This window comes from Mustela erminea, chromosome 13 (assembly GCF_009829155.1).
Source record: "Mustela erminea isolate mMusErm1 chromosome 13, mMusErm1.Pri, whole genome shotgun sequence".
In the NCBI taxonomy this organism is placed as follows: Eukaryota; Metazoa; Chordata; class Mammalia; order Carnivora; family Mustelidae; genus Mustela; species Mustela erminea.
In genome coordinates, this window is record NC_045626.1 from 92,020,624 (window position 1) to 92,043,032 (window position 22,409).

General features: G+C 63.0%; 3 protein-coding genes and 1 long non-coding RNA gene across 20 annotated transcripts in view; 3 read left to right on the forward strand and 1 right to left on the reverse strand.

The window, feature by feature from the left end:
• Positions 1 to 2,742, forward strand: part of EP400 (E1A binding protein p400) — a 98,193-nt gene extending 95,451 nt beyond the window's left edge. For all 17 annotated transcript variants that reach the window (XM_032311299.1, XM_032311305.1, XM_032311312.1 and 14 more), the window contains one exon: positions 122 to 2,742. In XM_032311299.1, coding sequence (XP_032167190.1) covers positions 122 to 394 — 273 coding nt within the window. In that variant the 3' untranslated portion in view covers positions 395 to 2,742. The remainder of the gene's footprint in view (positions 1 to 121) is intronic.
• Positions 2,743 to 4,548: 1,806 nt separating this feature from the next.
• On the forward strand, positions 4,549 to 7,478 carry LOC116572363. Its single transcript, XR_004278274.1, has 2 exons — positions 4,549 to 6,234; positions 7,092 to 7,478. It is a non-coding gene; the product is annotated as an uncharacterized LOC116572363 (long non-coding RNA).
• Positions 7,479 to 10,407: 2,929 nt separating this feature from the next.
• Positions 10,408 to 15,806, reverse strand: DDX51 (DEAD-box helicase 51). The gene is made up of 16 exons (XM_032309481.1): positions 15,735 to 15,806; positions 15,262 to 15,649; positions 15,015 to 15,166; positions 13,892 to 14,042; positions 13,451 to 13,596; positions 13,295 to 13,366; positions 13,097 to 13,203; positions 12,862 to 12,970; positions 12,633 to 12,778; positions 12,237 to 12,429; positions 12,042 to 12,157; positions 11,840 to 11,956; positions 11,541 to 11,642; positions 11,375 to 11,438; positions 11,149 to 11,283; positions 10,408 to 10,928 (listed from the first exon to the last, which is right to left on the reverse strand). Exons 1-16 carry the CDS (start codon positions 15,804 to 15,806, stop codon positions 10,902 to 10,904), a joined length of 2,097 nt encoding a protein of 698 aa, XP_032165372.1. The 3' UTR covers positions 10,408 to 10,901.
• NOC4L (nucleolar complex associated 4 homolog) lies at positions 15,731 to 21,481 on the forward strand. Its single transcript, XM_032310755.1, has 15 exons — positions 15,731 to 15,921; positions 16,089 to 16,209; positions 16,841 to 16,947; positions 17,249 to 17,356; positions 17,556 to 17,705; positions 17,783 to 17,882; positions 17,967 to 18,001; positions 18,412 to 18,462; positions 18,543 to 18,654; positions 18,841 to 18,901; positions 19,059 to 19,169; positions 19,255 to 19,415; positions 19,510 to 19,592; positions 19,694 to 19,807; positions 19,894 to 21,481. The coding sequence occupies exons 1-15, from the start codon at positions 15,805 to 15,807 to the stop codon at positions 20,011 to 20,013; spliced, it is 1,551 nt and encodes a 516-aa protein (XP_032166646.1). The 5' UTR covers positions 15,731 to 15,804; the 3' UTR covers positions 20,014 to 21,481.
• The last annotated feature ends 928 nt before the right edge of the window (positions 21,482 to 22,409 follow it).

A 22,409-nucleotide genomic window follows, 5' to 3' on the forward strand; every position in this document is an offset into this window, starting at 1 on the left:
GGTTCCCCCATCTCACAGAAGCGCTTGTGCTGAGGAAGCTTCTGAACCCCCACCCCCACCCCTCAAGAACGTTTAGTCGGCCGTGTTACTAGGCCGTGTGTTTTCTGACCGTTCGGCTCAGGCCTCCCCGCAGACTGTGACCCTGACTCAGGCGACAGCGGCCGGGCAGCAGGTGCAGATGATCCCCACGGTGACGGCGACCGCGCAGGTGGTGCAGCAGAAGCTCATGCAGCAGCAGGTGGTGCCGACGGCGGCGGGCCAGCTGCAGAACCCCGGTGTCGCCGCCCCCGCCCAGGTGCCGGCCAGCTCCGACAGCCCCGGCCAGCAGCCCAAGCTGCAGATGCGAGTCCCTGCCGTCCGGCTGAAGACGCCCGCCAAGCCCCCGTGCCCCTAGTCACAGCGGCGGGCGGGCCGCCGGGCACTCCGCCGCCGAGTCAAGAGCAGGCACGTTATTTATTGTTGAACCGTGGAACGGTGTCGTTGGAGGTGTTTGGCCCCGGGGAGGTTATAACGGAAACAAAGTAGTGTCATCGTTTTACTCTCCTGCGTCCAACACTGCGGGGAGCGGGGAGCCGTGGCCCGTGCCCCCGTGTCCATGTCCGGGGACCGACGGTGGAGGTGCTGCTGGCACCTTCAGCTTCCCGTCTCTGCAGAGCGGTAGTGCCAGGTCTCGTGTGTGTGCGGTGTTCTGCACGGGGCCACGCGGAGGGGCAGTGAGTCGTAGAGGAGAGCTCTTGAACCTGAAACCTGGTCTTGGACAGCATCCGCCTCTGCTTGGTTCTGTACTCCTACCTGAACGCGCATTCTGGTCCTTGGAGAGGAGAGAGGTCGGCTGAGGAGGTCATCTCCGGTCCGAGGCGGCCAGTGTGGTTTTCTCTTTCCCTCCTCTGAGGTGTTTCCAGGTCATTCATGACCTCTTCCGGCCATGTGAAGGCTCACCGTCCCCGACTGAATTTTCATTCCAAAGAGCAGCCAGTGGGGCTCACGTCGGGCCCGCCCGCGGTGCCACGGGTGTCCTTACAGCACATCCAGGACACTCCCAGCTGGCGGACGAAGCGCGTGTGTGGACGGAACCCGGGAGTGGCTCCGGCGAACTCCGTGAGGCTCCCATCTCGGGCTGTGGGGCCTGGACTGCTGTGTGAGGGTCGGACGCCCACCCCATCGCTCTCCCGCCCAGCCCAGGCGGGACCTGCGGACAGTGAGCAGCCTCCGCGGACTGTGCAGGGTCCCCGACAGACATGGGCGTCGTGAGTGCTTCCTCGCGGGCTGATGAGCCAGACTTCTGTTTCTCGTGACGCCGGCGTCGCGCCCGGGAGCAGATGCACTCCCTTGTGGGTCCGTGCAAAGCAGAGGACCTTCTATGCAGTATTTGGGGACGCACTTGAGGGACAAAGAGGAGGCCCCGTGTTTGCTTCTGTTTTACTTTTTCACTGCAGTGAGCTAGTGTAAGTGTTGGCAGTGGGCGCGTTTGGCCGATGACGTCTGCTTACCTGGACGCTGTCTCCCAGGCCCAGGCGCACATCGGGCTCCCCGCTCTGTGTGCTGGCTCCGTGGCTCTCTTCTGCTGTGGGTCCAGAAACCCAGGTCCTGTGGGCTGTGTGTGGGCCTTCTGAGGGAGTCTCCCTGCTCCTTTTCTCTGTCCTCCCCCGTGTTCCGCTTTGAGTGGCACGAAGGAACGCGGACCGTAGTTTTGGTTTCCCATCGATTTACGTGGATGGTAACATGGCAGCATCTACTGAAGCAACTGGGCAGCTCATTACTGAGCTCTGGGTGAGAAATTTGGAGAAAGGTAAAAATCAAGTTTTGAAAAAAATGGAAGGGACTTAACATGATAGTTGCTCCACTGTGTGGAGGCAGTGCTGCGAGGTGTGTTCTCACCACCACCCTCTGGCGTGGCCCGTGCTGCCAGGAGAGGACAGCGTGCCGGGGACTTCTGTGCTCCTACCCCGATGTGCAGAGGTGCAGCGTGATTTGTGTGCGCGGTGCACCTGGCCCCCCACTTCTGGGGCCGCTGGCAGTTGGCCCGGAGGAGGAAGAGGATCTGTTTGCACCCGCTTTGGCGCACCCTGCTCGGGCCGTCTGCTGGGACAGAAGTGAGCCAGCGCGCCAGCGTTTGTGGCCTGGGCTCCTGCCTGCCTCAGTGTGTGAATGAGCGGCCCTCGTGTGCGAGGCCGCGTCCTTCCCTGGCTGCTTACGTGGGACCCAGGGCAGACGGTTGGCTTTTGTCCGACTTAGATGCACCAGGGGCCCCCGGCTTCACCAGCTGCTCCAGGAAACCTCCTCCTCCCCGGGTGTGGTTCTCTCCGTCTTCTGCTGTCAGGGGTCCACTGTCCTTTCTGAGCTCCACGCGAGTGTGGGGTGGTTCTGCCCGCAAACTCCCGCATGGCCCAAGAACCAGCGCCCTGGCCAGGATAGCATGCGGGGCTGGTGGTCAGGCGCACCGCGGGAGCATTGTCCGGCTCCCTCCTCTGGCGCATCGTGGGCAGCTGCCGCTCTGATCGAGGCTGGCCCGGGGCTCTTCTGCGTGATGCCCCGGAGGCGGGGCTCGCCTGCAGGCAGTCTTCACCACTTTCTGTCCCCTGTGTCACCACACGGCTGTCAGGTTTCAAATATAAAGGAAGAAGACTGAAATTGTAAATACTTTGTAAACATACCCGTTTGTACTTGAATAGTAGGGTTTTAAAAAGGGCACTGATATCCCACCAAACAAAAGGTATAATAAAATGACCTTTTTCTATGCTTTTTCATTTTCTCTTTTGTACAAAACTAGTATTCAAGTTAAAATAAGATGCTAGTTTTGTTTGATTTGTGTGAAGAAAACACCGTGGGAAGGCATGCAGGGTTGGAGGCCGGGCTTGATTCTCCTGACTGACCCCCGCCGTGGGGGGAGTGGAGCGTGTGGGTTGGTTCTCAGGGAAAGCCGCACGCTCCCTGTGGAGACGGAGGATTACCTGGTCTGTGTGGACACCGCTGCCCCCGCCGCCCTGTCCTCCTGTGACCTGGTGCTCCCCGTTGGGAGGAAGGTCAGGTGGGGCCTCACACACGGGGCCTCACACATGCTCTACCCAACACTGCTCTGAGCAGGCGGCCTGCTTTATCATCTCTTTTGCTTTTGAGTTCTTTTCCTTTTGTTAAAAAAAAGAGTTTCTGGGGGCACTCAGTGGCTCAGATGGTTGGGTGTCTGCCTTCGGCTCAGGTCATGCTCTCTGGGTCCTGAGATCGAGCCCCACATCGGGCTCTCTGCTACATGGGGAGCCTGCTTCTCCCTTTCCCTACCTCTCAAATAAAACCTTTAAAAAAAAAAGTTTCTGGGGGCGCCTGGGTGGCTCAGTCAGTTGAACGTCCGACTCTTGGTTTGGGCTCGGGTCATGATCTCTGCGTTCTGGGATCCAGCCCCACGTTGGGCTCTGTGCGCAGCGCGGTCTACTGGAGCTTGTCTCTCCCTCTCCCTCTGCTCCTCCCCTGCCCACTCCCTCGCTTGCTCTTAAATAAAATCTTTTTTTAAAAAAAGTTGAGAGTGACAAAACATATCTACTTTTTTTTTTTTTTAAAGATTTTATTTATTTATTTGACAGACAGACACACAAGTAGGCAGAGAGGCAGGCACAGAGAGGGGGAAGCAGGCTCCCGGCTGACCAGAGAGCCCGATGTGGGGCTCGATCCCAGGACCCTGAGACCATGACCTGAGCCGAAGGCAGAGGCTTAACCCACTGAGCCACCCAGGCGGCCCTTAAAAAGATTTTTTATTCATTTGGGGGAGCCAGAGAGGAGCAGTGGGGCAGGGCAGAGGGAGAAGCAGGCTCTCTGCTGAGCAGGGAGCCTGACATGGATGGGGTCGATCCCAGGACCCCGGAGCTCATGACCTAACCCGAGCTGAAGGCAGACTGTGCTTGACCAATTGAGCCACGCAGGCGCCCTAGAGCGTAGCCATCAAGAACAAGGTAGAACCATGGAAGAAGGGTCCTGTCAAGGCTCAGTAAATAGGAAAGTGCAGAATCGTGTGGGATGCTCTCCAAATGGAGCTATGGCCTATATCCCTGGATATGCACAGAAAATCCTAGAAGGGGGTGTCAGCCTCTGGGGAGAGGGCTGAGCAAGGGAGACGGGATCCACGCCCCGCCACGCCGCTTCCCTGGTCAGGGAGCAGCACCTGCACCTGGGGGCTCCCGATCCCAGGCGAAGAACCTGCACCTTCTGCCCCTCCCCAGTCTGCGGGTTAGTCTCCGGTGGCCGCGAAGGTAAGCTAAAGGCCGTCACAAGGCCGCTTTGAGGATGTGCAGCACAGACACGGCTGCTGCGCCCCCAGCGTCACCCCACTGTGACACGCGACCCCAAGGGACCCTCACGCGTCTGCAGCGTGCGTCCGGCTGCAGCCCTGTCCCCACGGAGGGTCGGCCCTGGCCCTGCTCCGGGCGGGAGGGCTCCGCGGACCTCATCCAGCTGGGTCCCCCGGCATGTGTCCTCCGGCCTGCGTACGGCCGCGGCTCCACGTGCTCACGGCCCGGCCGTCGCGGGGCCGCGCGGCCGAGGTGCAGCTCGGGAAGCCGTGGGCTCCCTCCTCGTGAGCCGCGGCCCCTGTCGTGTGGGCAGGACCCGGCCGGCAGGCTCCCCGGAGGGAAGCGGAGCCCGCCGCAGTGCGGCCGGGCCGGGGATGGGCAGCCCCGCGAGTGCTCGGTGGGCTCCCTCCGCAGGTCAGGCCAGCCCTCCCCAGGCCCGGCCGCTCTCTGGTCGCCGCCCGCACACACGCGGGCACCCGGAGGGGCAGGTCGTGCTTCGGAGAAGTTTCTTCCTCACTGAGCACGTACTCCGTTCCGGCCGAAGGTCCGCGCGGGGTGGGAGAGACCGTGAGCCCAGTGGCAGTCTGCGGAGTCCCCAGCTCTTCCCGGACAGGCCACCGCCGCCCGCCACGATGCTGCTCCGCGGCCTTCCGCACGGTCTCCAGCAGCCTCAGCGCCCCATCCGTGTGTCCTGTGCGGACAGCTGCGCATGCCACCACGGCCAGCAACGCGCCGGCATCCCTGCGGCGGCCAGCCTATGTGCCAGGAGGGCTTCCCTGCGCAGAGCTCCCTGCGGCGGGGCCCGACGGGCCTGCAGCGCAAGTAAGGCTGGTAAGATTCTGCCTCGGGGCCACGCGGACCCGGGACAGCGGCGCCGTTTAGAGAGGCTCCGAAGTGGAAGCATTTGCTGTCCTTGTCAGCACAGCAGACTGAGATGAGAGAGGTCTTTCGTCTCGTGTGCCACGGCCCGCGCGGGGTCCGGAGCAGGGAGCTAGCTCTTCGTGTCCTCCTGTCTGTCCAGCTCCTCGGGGGCTTGGCCGTCGGCCTCCCTTCCCGTCTTGGCTGCTTTCCGTCCGTCTGCCTCTGGTCAGTGTTTCTGCGGGGCGCCACGCCCCTGCGGGCGGCTGTGCTGTCTTTAAGCCTGGGAGCAGGGGTGAGGGACGCAGAGGCTTCACGAGCTTGGGATGGTCCCTTCGGTGCTTGGACAGAAGTGGTATTCTTAGTTTTCCTTGGGCGTGTATTCCCTTAATTCGAGTAAATACAGGCGCAGAGGTGAGTCTGCTTGGTTAGCGGGCAGTCGCTCACGTGGGGAGGACCTTGCACTGCAGGGCAGGTGGGGGCCGGGCCAGTGGAGGGGGAGATCTACTTAGTGCCAAGGGAGGTACCACGTGGCTCATCGCAGAGGGTACACATCGCAGAGGGTACAATGTGGCATCTCGCATGGGGGTGGCCACACCTGTCGGGCGGGAGGGGAGCCCAGCAGTGGGTTCCTGAGGCCAGAGACAGGGCACAGTCCCCAAATAGATTTAGTCAGAGAAGAGCAGTGGGGTGGTTAGAATCTTGGAAATGTTGAAATAATGAAATAATGTTAAACAATTAAGATTGTGTTTCTGAGTTCCTTATTTGGACAATTGAAAACTGTGGTTCTAGCGTTTTATCCCAGGTCGTGTGGACCATTGGAGGAAAAGCTGGGATTTAAACCCAGCTATCAGCGCAGTCAGGGTCTGACCCTCAGGGTCCCCCACTCCCTCCAGGGCCTCCTACATCGCCTGGTTTCTTTTGTCAGCCAGGAAAGCCGGCTGCGGGAGCTCGGCATTGAGTCGACGCTCAACAATGTTTTATTGCACCATCTGGATGCACTCACGTGCCCTCTCCTGTGTTTAGAAACACGGAGATGCGTGCGCAGCAAAGGGCGGCAGGAAGGAGTGTGTGCCCTTCCCGAGGAGCGACAGAACGGGTGAGCTGGCGGGTGCCGCAGGTCGCGGTCACTTCCATCCAGATTTCAGGATGAGCAGAGACGTGTTCGGCCACGTAGTCTGGGATTTGTGGTTCTGGGAGGTTTTGTGTGTCTCTTGAAGGTGTCGAACTACGACTCTGGGCGGACACTGCTAGTGACTTTTTTTTTTCCCCGCTAGTGACTTTGTAGGCAGTGCCCCTTACCCATTTTATATGGAGACACATACGTCTAATGTGGAATTCCTGTCAAAGGTTTTACACTTTAAAGATTTTATTTAATACTTGTTTTCAAATATCTCGGGGTGTGCCAGATATCTGCTCCTTACAATCAAAACGTTTCTTGGGATTTTGAGCCTTAAAATTTTTCTTTGTTCGATGGCTTGGGATGTAGTCTACGATTGCCTGTGTGCTTTAGAAAAACCACGGGCTGGGGGGTGGGCTGGGGCTCGTGGCCCCAGCAGGTTGTGTGGCAGAGTCTTCTGCAGCCTTCGAGGGCTGCGGCTCCCGGTGTCTGTTCGCCCACTTGGGAGGCTCGCCTGTGTGTCTGGTTGAACAGCAGCAGCCACGCAAGTGTGGACGGTCCCTGAGCCACGTGCTGCACGCCAAGCAGGCTGTCAGGGCTGCCGTCTTGGGGTTTGCATCATGGCCTGTGAGCACTCTGTTTTGTTCAGTTTTTGGTGTTTGTCAAGAGCCTTTTATCACTTATTTATCTGAAAATTGGCTGGCTCCCTCCCTAAGAATTCATAGCCCTAAGCAGAAATTAAAAATGCGTGGGAAGGCTAAACCAGCACAAAGGGGATTCCTCCGTGAAAGACAGCTGGGTACTAATGTGTCTTTAATTCTTGGTTAGCCCTTCAGGGCTGCACCGGGTAATCAGGGGCATTTTGGTGGCTGAGCACAGGTCAACTCCCCGGAAGGGCGAGTGGAAGAGCCGGCCAGGGAGAGCGTCGTGAGCCTGGGTTCCTGTGCGCAGTCCTACGCGGTCCCGGTCTGAAGCCAGGGGCTGGGCGGGGCTGGGAGGTTGGGTAGGAACTGGTGGTACCTTCTGTGGAGGCGTGGCCCGGGCTGGAAATCTCCGTGGGCTTCTGTGCCACAGACTGTAGAGCACTGTTTGTTGTCCCTGGATTTGACCTGCTTTATTGAAGGATTTTAAAATTGAATTGAAGAAACACATTTGAGGAAATGTTGAACAGAAAAATTCTTTTATACGTGTGTGGATGAGGAGGGTACAAGTAAGAAAAGAAATAAAAGTATCCTTTAGGTGAGTAACAAGTTGGGTTAAACCCAAAGAAAAGTATTGAAAGGCACCATGTTGAAACAAGTCCCGGAGCATTTATAAGTGTTTCCACTTGTGAGCCTGTGCTGTAGGGACTTGGGGGTGGGGGGCGACAGGAAGATGGTGTGTTTCGGGAGACCTGCTCTGGGCGTGTGCGCGCAGACTGGGTTTTCGAGTCCCGGGAGCATTCGGAGTTTGCGCTCAGAGGAGGTCCTCGTGGGGAGCCCCCAGGTGTCTCCTGAAATGTCACACATTTCCCAGACCACCGTGTCGGTACAAAATGAGCAAGTCTTCCAGTGTCTTAAAAACAAGGACGAGGGCGCCTGGGTGGCTCAGTGGGTTAAGCCGCTGCCTTCGGCTCAGGTCATGATCCCAGGGTCCTGGGATCGAGCCCCGCATCGGGCTCTCTGCTCAGCGGGGAGCCTGCTTCCTCCTCTCTCTCTGCCTGCCTCTCTGCCTGCTTGTGATCTCCGTCTGTCAAATAAATAAATAAAATCTTAAAAAAAAAAACAAAAAAAACCAAGGACGAGCGCTTCTCCGAGGCCAGGCGAGGACCCTGCCCGGGACGGCGATCTGCACTGAGAGCGCACAGAAGGAACGTGGAACACGGACCCGTGTGTGCTTCTGCGGTGTCAGCGGTGACAGATCACAGTGACTGAGGACGTTCCAGAAAATGACACACTTGACCTTGTGCTTTTTAGACCCTCATCCTTTTTTTTTTTTTTTTTTTTACATTCATGTATACATTTTTATTTAAATTCTTCCATTATCCTTAAAGGCCAGTCAGATATTTTCCAGAGACAATGTTAGCACTTTGGAGGCTTCAGAGGGATGGGCACTCGGGGAGGTTTTTATTCTTATCTCGTTTGCCGAGCTTCTTGCTGGCTCTTTGCTCACGGTGCAGACGGACTGCGTGCGCCCGCTGCAGAAATGGAGCCCTGCTCGGAAGGTGGGGAGCCCCCCCGACCGCAGCTGCTGTGTAGCCTCCCGGGGTGGGGGGTGTGCAGGCACAGGGCCCGGCAGCAGGGCCACAAGCAGCCCCCACAAATGCCAGACCTGGGCAGATCATTAGCCTTTCGCAAGGGGCTCCAGGGACGGGAAGCATGGGCTCGCAGGAAGAGCCACGGGGACGGGGAGACTCTGCCAGCAGTGGCTGCCCCTAAAGTAAGGATCCAAAGGAGCATGTGCACCCCAGCGTTCATAGGAGCCATGTCCACAATCGCCAAACTGCGGGAAGAGCCCAGATGTCCACCGACAGATGAACGGATAAAGATGTGGTTCATGTGGACGACGGAGTATCACTCAGCCGTCAGAAAGAACGAGCTTTCGCCATGTGCATCGGTGTGGATGGAACTAGAGGGTATCTATCGTGCTAAGCGAGATCAGTCCGAGAAAGACCAGTGTCCTGTGATTTCACTCATTATACATAGAGTTTAAGAAACAAAACAGGAACACGGAGGACGGGAAGGAAAAATAAAATCAGGGAGACGAACCGTGTGAGATTCTTAATCACAGGAAACACACTGAGGGTTGTTGGAGGGGGTGGTGGGTGGGTGGGGTAACGGGCTGGGGTGCCGGGGGGATGGCATGCGGGAGGGCTCGTGGCGGAACGAGCACTGGGTGTTGTGCGCAACCGCCGAGTCCCCGAGTTCTACCTCTGAGACGAACAATGCGGTGTGTGCTGACTTACTGAATTCAAATAAAAATACAGAATCTTAAACTATTCCTGAAATGGCAAAATGCGGAACAAAGGGGGGCGCTTGGGCGGCTCAGTCGATGACGTCTGCCTTTGGCCTGGGTCATGCTCTTGGGGTCCTGGGATGGAGCCCCAGAACGGGTCTCCTGCTCGGCGGGAAGCCTGCTTCTCCCTCTCCCACTCACCCCTGCTTGTGTTCCTTTGCTCACTGTCGAATGAGTAAAATCTTTAAAAAAAATACCTGTGTGTATGTAAGACCAAGGAGGAGAGCGCGTTAGCGACGGTCAGCGTATGAAGGACTGCCGCCGACGAGAGCCGTTCCTGCCCCCAGACGGCTCGGGAAGCCGGGGTTCAGTGAGTGAGGCCGCGACCTTTCACACAGGGTAGCTGAAAAGTAGCTGAAGACCAGCTGTCAGAGTCCAGCAGTGGGGGCAGGCGTACAAGCTGTCCGCGCGCACGCATCCGTGTCCGGGATGTGTGTTTCCGAGTCTGGAGCGTGTCGTATCCAGGTCGCCCCTTCCCGAACACACACACAGAACAGCAGGAAGCACATGCCTTGCTGTGCCGGTGGGCCGGGCCCTCCCGTCAGCCTAGCCTCGGGTTCCCAGGGTCCAGGGGACGTCTGCAAGGAAGCCCGGGATGAAGGCCGCCCTCTGCGAGCCCGGGTTCCTTGGGGAAGTGAGAGCTTGTCCCGCGAGCAGGCAGCTTGGTGCGTCTGTGGCGGCGGTGCCCCAGCGGTGGGTCCTGACCACCGCCTCCCCCCGGATGCAGAGCCCGGCCAGGCTCCAGCAGACAGCAAGGCCCCAGCGAGGGGGGTGGGAGTGCGTGGTGGTGGGTGGCTCGGGGCGGGTGGGCCGTGTGCAGCCCGTGTTTGGAGACGTAAGCTGGTCTCCCGTGAAGGCCGCTCTCCATCCAGAAGTCTGTGGCCATTGAGTGTGAGGTTTCCTGTGCCCTCCCGCGGCCCCATGAGCAACCACGTGGCTGCGAACGTTACCCTGCCGCAGCGAAGAGCATGCTTTCAGGACAGACCAGCCACCACCGCTCCATCCTGGTTTCTTCAAGTTTGTTTTAATATCAGCACGCAATTTTGGACAAAAATCCTTGCACAAGTGCCGGGTCAGTGCTTCTAAAGCCTGTTTTCCATTACGTTCACCGCACTGGTGGTTCAGTGGTAGAATTCTCGCCTGCCATTACGCTCACAGCGCACGCTGGTGGGTGGGGAGGTTTGTCCCATCCCCGGGGGGAGGACCCCCAGCCGCGTGGTGTGCTGTGCCCCGCATGGAAGCCGTGACAGCGCCAGGAACGGCTCATGGATGTGCGGCGTGGCAGACACCCTGAGGCCACCTGGGGTCCCGGATGCCGCCCTGTCAGTTCTGCAGTAACGTGAGCAGGTTCATGAGATCCCCGCCCCGGGCGGAGGCTGCCCGGTGAGCATCTCACCCAGGCCTGAGCTTGCCCAGCGCCAGGCCTGCTGCAGCGACGGTGTCTGGGGCCCGGCACGAGGAGGCAGCGCGCCGGAGGATGAAGGCCCTTCCCACTGGTTGCTCCCTCTGAGATCCAAGGAATCTGTCTTTTGCTCCGTACCCAGCAGCTGCTGCTCAGGATTTTTCCAGAAAGGAAGCGGCTGAGCCCAGCAGAGTGCACAGGGGGAAGGGTTTGCTCTGCAGGGGCTCAGCTCGCCTGTCCCCCGAGACCGTCAGGGCGCCTTCTGCCTTCGTTCGTTCTGCGGCAGGGAGAGGCAAAGGCCCTGTGGCGCCACCTGTGCCCTGCCCCTGAGGCTCCCCACCCCCAAGCAGCAGCACAGCATGGCCCAGCACTCACTTGGGGGCACCTCTGGCCCCAGCCCTCCTCCCAAGGCCGGGCACCCCTCCCCGCCCTCCCACCCTCTCCCCTTCCTGCACGCTGTTGCTCGGTCATGGGTCAGGAACGCCTCGGCCCCTTACCTTGACAGCTCGCTCCAGCTGGGACAAGGCCTCCTCGTACCGCGGGAGCAGCGGCTGCAGGAGCTCGCTGGGGATGTCCTGCCGCGTCATGTCCGGCACCCCGGCTTCCGCTAGCATGCGCAGGAATCTCCTCTCCTGCAGGACAGTGAGCAGAAAGGGTCCCGTTTTCCACGAACAGTGCTGCCAGCAGAGGCCCCGCCCCCCGGTTAGACTGCAGCAGACGGACCTGCACTTTGAGGAGCAGAGTGAAGGCCTGTCCAGTTCTCCCAGCGCGGGCGGTTCTTCCGACCCTGAAACCAAGCACAACTACCTCCAGGACGATGGCGCACGGGGGTCCGATGGGACGGGGCTTCCCTCCCTGGATTCTCCCTCCAAAGGCATGGGACCCTCACCGGTGCACGTAGGTGCGCAGGTACTGGGGGGCGTCGTAGTTGATGACCAGCTGCACGCCCTGCACGTCGATGCCTCGAGCGGTGGCGTCTGTGCTGATGAGGCTGGGGGACACCGGGGGCTGTGGGTGGGCCCTGCTGGAGGCCGGGAGCCCCCGACGCCCTGTGCCCATGACCCCGCCTGAGCCTGCCGGGGAGGCCTCCACGCGGAGGAGCCGCGTCTCCCGCAGGAAAGCCCCCTGCAGAGAGCCCAGGCTGCTACCCAGCTTGAGCCGTCCCCTCCCCGGCCTGCAGGCACTCACAGCTGAATCTTGCCCTGCTCAAACTGCTTCAAGACCGCCTTCCTCTGGCCGGGCCCGCAGCGGGAGGAGAACTCGGCCGCCGTCACGCCTCCGAAAGCCTGGACTAGCAGGAAGAGCCTGGGTGCGAAGAGCCAGAAGAGCAGAGTGGGCGGGGCCTGGAGCCCGTCTCCGCTCGGCTCCCCTCTCCCCCCTGGGGCCTCACCTGTGGGAGTTTTCTCGGGAGTTGGTAAAGCAGAGGACCCTTGAGAAATTCTTCTCCAGGATCAGGTGCAGGATGGCCAGTGGCTTAGTGCGGAGGCTGCAGGGCACGTAGTGGTGCTGTGGGGATGGCACAGGGTTGGCCAGGCCCCAAGCGCCGGAGCGGCTCCCCCTTCCCGCCCCTGCACACCCCCCTCACCGAGAGTCCGGCTGGGAAGGCGTACTTCCCGCCTGAGTCCCTGTCTGCGTCGCTGTCTCCGGGGTCTCTGCGTGCCAGCCCCGTGGAGAAGAGCCAGGGCTGGTGAAGGCCCAGCTGCTGCAGCTTCTCCGGATTCTGCGTCAGGGTGGCCGAGAAGAGCAGCTTCTGCAGAGGCATCTGAGGACAAGAGATACTGAAAGGGCAGCGGACGGTGAGACAGCAGTCTCAGCCCGGTCGGCTAACCGACAGAGCCCTGGCCGCCCCCCGGACACTGACCGCCCCAGAACAAACCGGACCAGCCTGAGGCCGAGCGGGTCTCAGAGACAGAGGGGAAGCCGGACGGGGCTATGCTCGGACGGCCGCACCGAGAACAGGGCAGGACTCAGCTTCAGGTACCTGGCGGCGGTGGGGGCCTGGGGCTGCCGCCTCTGGAGCAGGACAAAGGGGTCCTTGGCACTATCACTCGGGAAGGCTGCCTCCACCACCCGGGGCAGCCAGGACTGGTGCATGCTGTCTATCATGCGGTCGGCCTCGTCGATGACCTGGGGAAGCAGGAGGCCTGGTGTCGGGTGGCTGAGGCCAGCACCAGCTCCAAACCCCGGCCTTCCTCTGGGGTGCAGCATACCAGGAATCGGAGGTGCTGGAGGCTGAATCCTGGAGTCTGGTCGATGTGGTCCACCAGGCGGCCCGGGGTGGCCACCACCACATCAGCCAAGCAGCGGAAGCCGTCTGCTCTGAGGAGCAGAGTGGCTCAGCCAAGGGCCCCACGCCAACCCCCGCAACACCACAGGGAGCCTGCTGACAGGGTTCAGACAGCCGCTCCCTGTTCCCTGAGGAGCTCCTAGCCCCCCAGGACCTACGTCTTCTGGACGAGACTCTCCTGCTCCTTGACCAGTGACTTCTGCCCAGTGATCAGAGCGACACGCAGAGGTGTGGCATCTGTGTAGATGTTGAACACTTTGCACACCTGGAGAAGAAGCGGCCGTTCACCACACTGGTACGAAGCAGCACGGTGACACAGATCCTAGGTCTGACCCAGAGGCGTAGGGTGCACGAACCTGCTGGGCCAGCTCCTTAGTGGGCAGCACAACCAAGGCACGGACCTGGCAGATGGCTCGACCGAGCAGGGCCTGGCGGGGATGAGAGCCCCCTGTCAGCAGAGCCGGCTCCCTGCCTGCAGAGCCCCCTCGGAGGCTGGGGGTTCTTTCACTGACCTGTACCACAGGGATGACAAAGGCCAAAGTCTTCCCGCTGCCGGTCGGGGCGGAAACACAAAGGTCTCTGGGCCGGTAGCCACCTCTGGCCACCAGAAACCCGTCGGCTGTGCTCTCCAGGAGGGCAGGGATCACTGCTGCCTGGACTGGGACAGGAGGAGGAGGAGACGGGTCACAACGGGCACCGATACTCCGGGTCAACACAGGCGCCGAACCCACGAGTAGCCTTGCTCCTCCTCAACGATCTCTAGGCCGTTCGCACTCCAAGACAGCACCAGAGCCTCTCGGAGCATCAGGCCCGGTGGCCAAAGATGCCAAAACCCAGATGGCACTCGAAGCTGGACATGCCTAGAAGCCCACGTTCACAGCTGCTGCACTGTGGCCTTGTGCGGCTCTTGGTGCAGACGCTCTTCAAGGCGTGCCTGTCCCGGCCCCCAGCACCTGGGAAGTAGGACGAGATGCCGTGTGCCCGCAGCTTCTTCTGCACGTCGGGGTGCACTGCGGGGATGTGTTCGATAGGCACCGAGTCTTCAGTGACACTCTTTCCAACACAGCTGGGCTCAGCCAACCACGAAGGCAGGAAAGGCTGGACCTACCGTAAAGAGAAAGGGGCCAGGGGAGTGAGACCTGCAGAAACCAAGCTCTGGCTCACTCAAGCTGACGAGCCCACAGCAGGGCAGGCGGACCACTCGAACTAGTTTCCCTACGGCTCCTCTTCCCCAGCTTCCACACAGCCTTTAAAGGAATTTGGAAACGCACAAGAAAGTGCCACTCCCCTGAGCAAACCCCCCGGGGGTGGGGGCTTCCTCTCACACTCAGGATAACGTCCACACCTGAGGTGTGCCTGCAAAGCTTCCCATGACAGGAGAGTCCCTTGCCCCCAACCTCATTTCCAATCACTGTGAGCCCTAGCCACACCCACCTCTGCTCCTACACACTGAAGCTCACAGCTGCCTCAGGGCCTTGGTGCCACCCGCCTTCTGAGTGACACTCCCCTCCGCTGTCCGTCTTACCCCGGTTTCTCCCAACTCAAGGTGGACCTCCACACAGGCACGGACATGAAGGTGCCCCCACGCACTGGCAAGCCCACCGCTTCCTTCCCCACAGTCACAGTCATCCCAGGACCCTTCTGTTCCGCCCGTACTTAGGGAAAATCTCCACCCCAATAAAAAGACTAGCTTGAAAGACACCAGAAACTCATTTTCTTTCCCAAGTGGGCACACACGGGATAGGAAGTCCTTACACACAGACGCCAGGGAACTTGGGTTACTTTAAGACCCAACTGTGACAACTGCAAACCCGCTTAGCATTACTCACAAAACCGGGCTTTCTTGCCACCAAGCGCGAAGTACTGAGCTTGCACGGGGCTTGGACAACCAAAAGGAAAGTTACTGGTCACGCAACTCGGGGGGACACTCTTCATCTACTTAAGGACCCTCCCCGGTCGCAGGCGCGGGCCCACGGGCTACCCCCAGCACGGGCGGGACGGGCGACAGCCACGCACACCCGCCTCCGGCCTGAAGCAAAGTCGTCGAAAGCCCCCCTCCCACCCCGGGCCGCTCACCTTGGGCGCCCTGCTTCTCCCAACGCCCCCGAGGAGCAGGCCGCGGGCTGGACGCCCCGACGCCTCTCCCGGGGGCCGTCCGCCTGGGTGCTCCGGCGGCCCCGCGCCCCCGGCGTCCGCGCCGCTCTCGCCCGGCGCCTCCTCGCGGCTCCCTGCGCGGCAGAAGCGGGCCCGGGGGCGGCGCGTCAGGTCCCCGCGCACCCCGGTCGCACGGCCGCGCCCTCGTTCCCGCCCGGACCGGCCCCACCTGCGCGCACGTCCTCGCCGTCCACCTTCCGCCGCTTCCCGGGCGGCGCGTGCGGGCTCCCCGGCGCCCCGCTGCCTCCGCGCCTCCGCGGCCGGCGCGGTCGCCGCCGCCGCCGCCCCGCCGCCTCCGCCGCCCGTGCGGCCTCCTGCTGGAGCGGCTGCTGCTGCTGCTGCCGCTCTCGGGCCCGGCACTGCAGCCGCTCCAGCAGCGCGCGCGCCCGGCCGCCCGCCTCGCTCTCCGCCCCGGCCGCCTCGGGGCCCGCGTACCGCGCGACGTGGAAGAGCGCCATGGCCGCCGGCCGCACGCCTCCCGGCCAGGCGCGCCGCGATGACGGCAGCGGCGCGGAGCGGTGACGTTGCGGACCCGGCGGCGGCGGCCGCTCGCGGGACTTCCCGGGCGCGGGGAGGTGACGTCACAGCGGGGGCCGGGCGACGGCGGCCGCGTGCGGGCGGCCCCTGGCGCGGGGAGGTGACGTCGGCGGGGGTGCTGGGCGCGGGCGCGCGAGGTCGGCTCCCCGGCGCGTGCGGCGGCGGCGGCGGCGGCATGGAGCGGGACTCCGGCCCCGAGGGCGTGCGCCGGGCGCTGGGCCGCCTGCTGGAGGCGGTGCTGGCGAGCCGCGGCCAGGCCAACGCGGTGTTCGACATCCTGGCGGTGCTGCAGGTGGGGACGCGCGGGTCGCGGCGGCCGGGGTCCGGGGTCGGAGGCCGGGGACGGGGCTTCGCGGGGGGGGGGGGCGCGGGCCGGAGGCTCGGGAGGGCGGGTGAGGGCGGGGCCGGGCGTGGGGCCGAAGTGGGTCGCTCTAACCCGCGACCGGCCTGTCCCTGCAGTCCGAGGACCGCGAGGAGACCCAGGAGGCGGTGCGCGCGTGCAGCCGTCTTTTCGGGGCCCTGCTGGAGCGGGGAGAGCTGTTTGTGGGCCCGCTGCCCTCCGAGGACGCGGCCATGGCGGGTGAGCGTCCCAGGGCCCCGGGCTGGGGTCCCGCCGGGCTGGGGTCCGGCTGCGTTGGGGTCCGGCCGGGCTGCGGTCCGGCCGGGCTGGGGTCCGGCCGGGCTGCGGTCCGGCTGCGCTGGGGTCCGGCCGGGCTGGGGTCCGGCTGGGCTGCGGTCCGGCTGGGCTGCGGTCCGGCTGCGCTGGGGTCCGGCTGGGCTGCGGTCCGGCTGGGCTGCGGTCCGGCTGGGCTGCGGTCCGGCTGGGCTGCGGTCCGGCTGCGCTGGGGTCCGGCTGCGCTGGGGTCCGGCTGGGCTGCGGTCCGGCTGGGCTGCGGTCCGGCTGGGCTGCCGGCCCACGCTCTGGGAAGGTGGGAGGAGACTCGTCCCCAAGCTGCGCCGCGGGCCCAGGGTGGGTGGCGGAGACAGCCCTGGGCTGGGTGACCACAGCGTCCGCCTTTCTGGCCGGCATCTGGTGAAGCTGCGCCACACATTCCCATCCTGGGTCGTTTATGTCTTGGGGTCCAGTGAGGGGTGACAGACCGTGCTCTGGAGGGAGGAGGTTCGTTCTTCCCACCCCAGGTCAGTGTCCCTGGCCGGGCCGAGTGGCGGACAGTTGTGGGCGGGGTGGGCTGACCTGGGGCTCCCTGCAGGCTCTCAGGGAGCTACACGCAAGTACAAGGTGTGGATGCGGCATCGCTACCGCAGCTGCCTCAACCGCCTCCAGGAGCTCCTGGTTCACCCCTCCTTCGAGGTCAAGGTGAGTCCGCTGACCTCCCCCGCGGTCCCTGCACCAGGCTGTCCACAGGCTCGGACGCGGGGCTGAGGCTGCCTACGCCTCCGTTCCTGGGCCCACCTGAGGCCGCGTTCACGTCCCGGGTGGTTGGAGTTCTGGTGGCTACTGTGGTGTTACTCTGGTGTTACTCGTGTCCCGGTGCTTGTGGGAATGCCGTGTCAGGCGTACTTGGGTTCACGGGCTGGGGCGTTCTGTGGCTTGGCCGGCAGCGGGCGTGAGCTGGGGTCGGGGCATCTTTGGCCACTCTGCTCCCCGCTGTCCGCAGGAGCTGGCTCTCAGCACACTCATGAAGTTTGTGCAGCTGGAAGGAGCTCACCCCCTGGAGAAACCGAAGTGGGACGGCTACTACCTGTTCCCTCGCCAGCTCTTCAAGGTGGGGAGCGTTGGGGCGGGAGGACGCAGAAACCTCCGGCCAGAGCTGGGGTGGGGCTGCTGCAGGGGTAGTGAGTGTGCTGCGTTTGCCAGACTCTCCCACGCAGCAGGGGGTGAGCCTGCCGGCTCGGTGGTCCCCTCGGGTGGTCGCTTGGCCGTGGGCTGACACACCGAGGGCCCCTTCCCTGTCCGGCATCCAGGCGGTGGTGGAAGGTCTGCTCTCTCCGGAGGATGACTGCTCGCTGCTCCTGGCCCGGTTCCGGGAGTACCTGGGGCACGACGACATCCGCTACCACACGATGCAGGCGGCCACGGACACTGTGGGCCGCGTCACCGACAGGCACCCGGAGGTGAGCCGGCTGGGTCGTGTGGCTGGGGGAATGGGTGGGCGGTGGCCATGCCTGTGCTCAGGCCAGCCCTTCTGCAGGTGCCGCTCACATTCTGGAACAACGCCTTCACGCTGTTGTCGTCTGTGAGTCTCCCCAGCGAGGAGCGTGGGATCTCCAGCTTCTACGTGAAGCACGGGGGTGAGCATCCCCGGGCGGATGGGCAGGCGCACGAGGTGGGCTGCCCCTTTCCTGCCCGTCCGCTGACCGCTGCCTTCCTCACAGAGCTGCCGCGCACGTGGAAGGTCGTTCATCTGAAGGTGAGGTGCGCCAGAGGGGTTGGGGGCCTCCCTGGGACAAAGGCTCTTTCCAGGCAGAGGCAGCGTGTGTGGGACAGGAAGAGGACTAGCTGCCCTTCCCCTGGCCTAGGCAGTTGCGGGGTTCCCTCACAGGGACCCGGGCCAGGATGAGGGAGGTGCACCGGTACCTGGTTCCCAGACTCTCTGCGGGCAGTCACAGATGGGACGCTTACTGCTTCCGTAGGGGGAGGATCCAGGCGGGACATTTCTTGTGTCATTGGGAATTCTTGGATTTGGGGTTGTGAGTTTCTCCTACCACAGGGCAAGGGGGGAGGCAGTATGGGCAGTGTCCCTTCTGAGGGCAGGGGACTGGGGTGGATGCCTTGTGTCCTTGTATGCAGGTCTGACCTCCCCCCCCCCCTCCAATGTAGGAGCACAGGAAGGCTTTCCAGGGGATGTGGCTCGGCTTTCTCAAGCATAAGGTAGGGGCGGGAGGGACCCCTTGGCTCACAGGATTCTTGGAGTAGGGCAGGTGCACCCACACCTTTTGCTTTCCCGCCAGCTGCCCCTCAGTCTCTACAAGAAGGTGCTGGTAATCATGCACGACTCCATCCTGCCGCACCTGGCCCAGCCCAGCCTCATGATCGACTTCCTTACCCGCGCCTACGACGTGGGTGAGTGCCCAGCTCCCGCGTGTCTGCTGCGGCCTGGGCTCCGGCAGCTCAGGGCTCTGCCCTCCCTCCCGGGCTGGACTGGGGAAGCCGGGTCTGTGGGCTGGTGGCCTCCAGCTTTGATGGACTCCTGCCCCAGCTGGAGGGGTGCGGTGGGCTGGGGCTTCACAGCCGCACGTGTGTCCACAGGGGGAGCCATTAGTCTCTTGGCCTTGAATGGACTTTTTATCCTGATTCACCAGCACAACCTGTGAGTGCTCACCTGGGCTGGGCTGGCCCCGGGGGCGGTGGTGGGGGTCAGGCTGGAGAAGCCTGGGAGAGGGGACGGAGCCCCTGGAAGCCACTCTCTGTCTCCTCATGCGTGCTTCCACCCCCGTGCCTGCTGCTCACTTACTCGCCCCCCCCAGCGAGTACCCCGATTTCTACCGGAAGCTCTACGGCCTCCTGGACCCGTCCGTCTTTCACGTGAAGTCCCGGGCCCGGTTTTTCCACTTGGCCGATCTCTTCCTGTCGTCCTCGTGAGTGCTGAGGCGGGGCTGAGACCCAGAGCGGGGACCGGGGTGCTGGGCGAGGGGTCTCACTCACACCCACCGTCCCGCCCAGCCATCTGCCCGCCTATCTGGTGGCTGCCTTCGCCAAGCGCTTGTCCCGCCTGGCCCTAACGGCGCCCCCCGAGGCCCTGCTCATGGTCCTGCCCTTCATCTGCAACCTGCTGCGCCGTCACCCCGCCTGCCGCGTCCTCGTGCACCGCCCCCTGAGCCCCGGTGAGTGCAGTGGGGGTTGGGGAGCCCGGGGGGCCTGCCCCCAGCAGCCAGTACACGGGGCCAGTTGTGGAGCAGGGCCTGGTCTCGTTCCTAGAGCTGGATGCCGACCCCTATGACCCCGAAGAGGAGGACCCCGCCAAGAGCCGAGCTCTGGAGAGTTCGCTGTGGGAGCTGCAGGTGAGCACGGCCGGCGCGGCACTTTCCCTGCCGCGCCCCCGCCCGACCTGAGCCTGGGCCGGTGTCCGGAGCAGGGGGAGGTGACATCGCATGCTTCACAGGCTCTCCAGCAGCATTACCACCCTGAGGTGTCCCAGGCTGCCAGCGTCATCAACCAGGCGCTGTCTGTGCCCGAGGTCAGCATTGCCCCGCTGCTGGAGCTCACAGCATTCGAGGTGAGGGCTGGGGGGACCCTGGGGCCTGGGTGGCTGGGGTGCAGGGACCTCGCGGTACGGGTGTGTCATCTGCCTGTGTCTTGCAGGTGTTCGAGCGGGACCTGAAGAAGAAGGGCCAGGGGTCCGTACCGCTGGAGTTCATCCCGGCTCAGGGTCTGCTGGGCCGGCAGGACGACTTCTGCGCGCAGCACTTCACACTCAGCTGACCCCGTGACCTCCCCGCCCCCCGCCCCATCAGTGGTTTCGTGGGAGAGCCAACAGGGTGGACCGTGGGCAGTGAGGGGTCTGGGGAGGCGCTGAACCTGTCTCCCGGCTCCTGTGGCGGCCGTGTCCACGGGCTGACGTCCACAGTGCCGGCCCGCTGTGTGCACCGGCAGCCCCCGCTCCCCGCTGCCGCTGGAAGGTGCTGTCCAGGGGCCTCTCCCTTCACCGAAGCCTTGTGGGGGGCAGGCTGGGTGCTGGGGGGGGACGGGCCTACAGAAGTGGCTTGTGCCAGCCCTGCCAGCTTTCCTGGGCACCCCAGACTCCCCGGGGCCCCTTGTATCCTGGAAGGGTCTGGGTCAAGCCCTCTGCCTTTCCACTGGAGTTGCACTTTGTGACCCAGGAGCGACAGTGAGGGATCTCTGTCCTGCTTAGTCTTGGGGCGCACAGGGAGCGCTCATGCCCGTTCCTGGCCAGGTCCTGAGGAGGACCCCTTTGTCCCCTGATCCCCGGGTCCCAGGGTGTGTGTCCCCCATCGGAGAGAGTTACAGCTGAAGGCCGCTTACCGTTCCATCCTGTCCCCCAGTGGAGTGGGTGCCGGCGGCCATGGGCCAGCCAATTATTTTGGTCCGGTGTGTTCCTTCGAGGCCCCGTTTTTGTCAGGCTAGCCTGTTTGAATGCAGGTTCCTCTGGAAAACCCGCTTGTCTGGGGGCGGAGGAATTCGGTGTGTGACGGCAGTTTCCGTGGCCTGTGGGGCCTGGCGGAGGCACAGGTGGGGGTGGGAGACCCTGCTTGCCTGCAGCCTCCTGTCTGAGTTCCCGGCACAGCCCCTCCCCACAGGAGCGCCCTGGGGCCACAGTGGGCTGTTGTTTGGCCGGGTTGGCCTCTAGGGAGCTGCTCTGGTGGCCGAGGACCTGGTGTGCCTGGTGTGGGCTTTGACGGGGTGGTGAAGGAGCGCTTCACCTCTGTATAGGGTTGTGCGAGTTAGGGACACGAGCGCCCCTGTCCCCAGCTGTACTGCAGGGCTCCGTCCTAGGCCGGTTCCTGCCGCAGGGCCTTTGCTCTGCTGTTTTCACAGCTGTCCCTGCATTGCCCCTGCTCTTCAGACCTCGGGCTGAGAGGGGCCTTGGGGAGGGTCCACTTTGTGTAATGGCTTTGTGCGTCCCATGTGGCACCCACTGCATCGTCATGGCCCTGCTCTCCTGCAGGAGTCCGTGGACTGTCCCTGCCAGCCTGCACCAGGACTGAGGGAGGCTCGGTACTGACCTGCCCCTTGCCTCAGCCCCGGGGCCCAGGACTTGCCTGGCACAGAGGAGGGGCTCATGCGCATTGTGGGGGACTGTCCCGAGGCTCCTGGCTACCAGAGGTCCTGCCCAGCTTCCGTGTGCAGACACCAGGGGGCCGGGTGGGTGGGCTGAGGGCTCACTGATTAAGAAACGCCATTGACTTTTAAATTATAAAAGGCTTAAGCAGGTTTTCTTGTCTGTCCCCCCCCACCCCTAATCCAACATCGTGTGTTCTGTGTAGACCTCGTTTTGGCAGGTTTGGGGACTCCCACCGCCTGGACAAAGGCCGCTGTGCCCCTGACCCGTGGGGCTGGGCAGCTGCACTTGGGCACATTTGGTATTAGGCTGGTGTTTGTTTTTAATTTTACTTTAGCTTTTCAAAAGATTTTATTTGTCGAGTGAGTGAGCAAGCGTGGGCGGGGGGAGGGGCAGAGGAAGAAAGAGAGACCAGCAGACTCCGGGCTGAGCTTAGAGCCTGACCGGGGTTGCGGGGAGGGGTGGTGCTGGATCCCAAGACCCTGAGATCATGACCTGAGCTGAAAGGGAGTCGGGTGCTCAACGCACCGAGCCATCTAGACCCCCAGGCTGGCCTTTCTCCACCTCGAGCCCTGGGTGGTTGCCCCTGGGGAGCTTGGCTGAGTGGACGCAGGGCAGGGGCAGTTGCACCGGGGTGGCCAGGACAGCCTCTCAGGCTTCTGGGCTGGCAGCCTGAGCACCTGACAGATGTTGGGGCTCTTGGTCCGGGGATGTTCGAGCTGGAACGGTTGGGGACTCCAGAACCCTCTGGGATCTGAGTGACAGTGCTGGAGTGAGGCCTGGTGGTCACTGTCCTGGGAGTCTCCACATCCCGAGGAGGTCAGGCAGCACCGCGTCTGCACGGAGGGCCCCTTCACCGGTCCCGGCAGCCCCCGGGCCGTGCCACCTGCTCTTCCAGGGCCTCCTTACTTTCCGGGGCAGCTTGTGGCCGTCCCTGCGGGGGCAGCTGCCCACCCCACATGCGGCGCGCATGTCAGTGGTCTGAGTGCTACCCGTTTCTGCTGGGACCTGGTCGGCGCCCAGTGCCCAGGACGGTGCTGGTTTCCTGCAGCGGATCTCGGGCTGGCCTTCCGGGGTT

Bases quoted from the DNA above. Each gene is read 5' to 3' on its own strand.
- NOC4L (XM_032310755.1), top strand. From the start codon at position 15,805: ATGGAGCGGGACTCCGGCCCCGAGGGCGTGCGCCGGGCGCTGGGCCGC. The intron at 18,902-19,058 runs GTGAGTGCTCAC...CGCCCCCCCCAG, and splicing joins CTGATTCACCAGCACAACCT to CGAGTACCCCGATTTCTACC. The intron at 19,808-19,893 runs GTGAGGGCTGGG...TGTGTCTTGCAG, and splicing joins TGGAGCTCACAGCATTCGAG to GTGTTCGAGCGGGACCTGAA.
- DDX51 (XM_032309481.1), bottom strand. From the start codon at position 15,806: ATGCCGCCGCCGCCGCCGCCGCACGCGCCGGGGAGCCGACCTCGCGCG. The intron at 15,167-15,261 runs GTGGGGCCGGTC...TCTGCCGCGCAG, and splicing joins CGGCGAGGACGTGCGCGCAG to GGAGCCGCGAGGAGGCGCCG. The intron at 14,043-15,014 runs GTGAGCGGCCCG...TCTTTACGGTAG, and splicing joins GGAGAAGCAGGGCGCCCAAG to GTCCAGCCTTTCCTGCCTTC.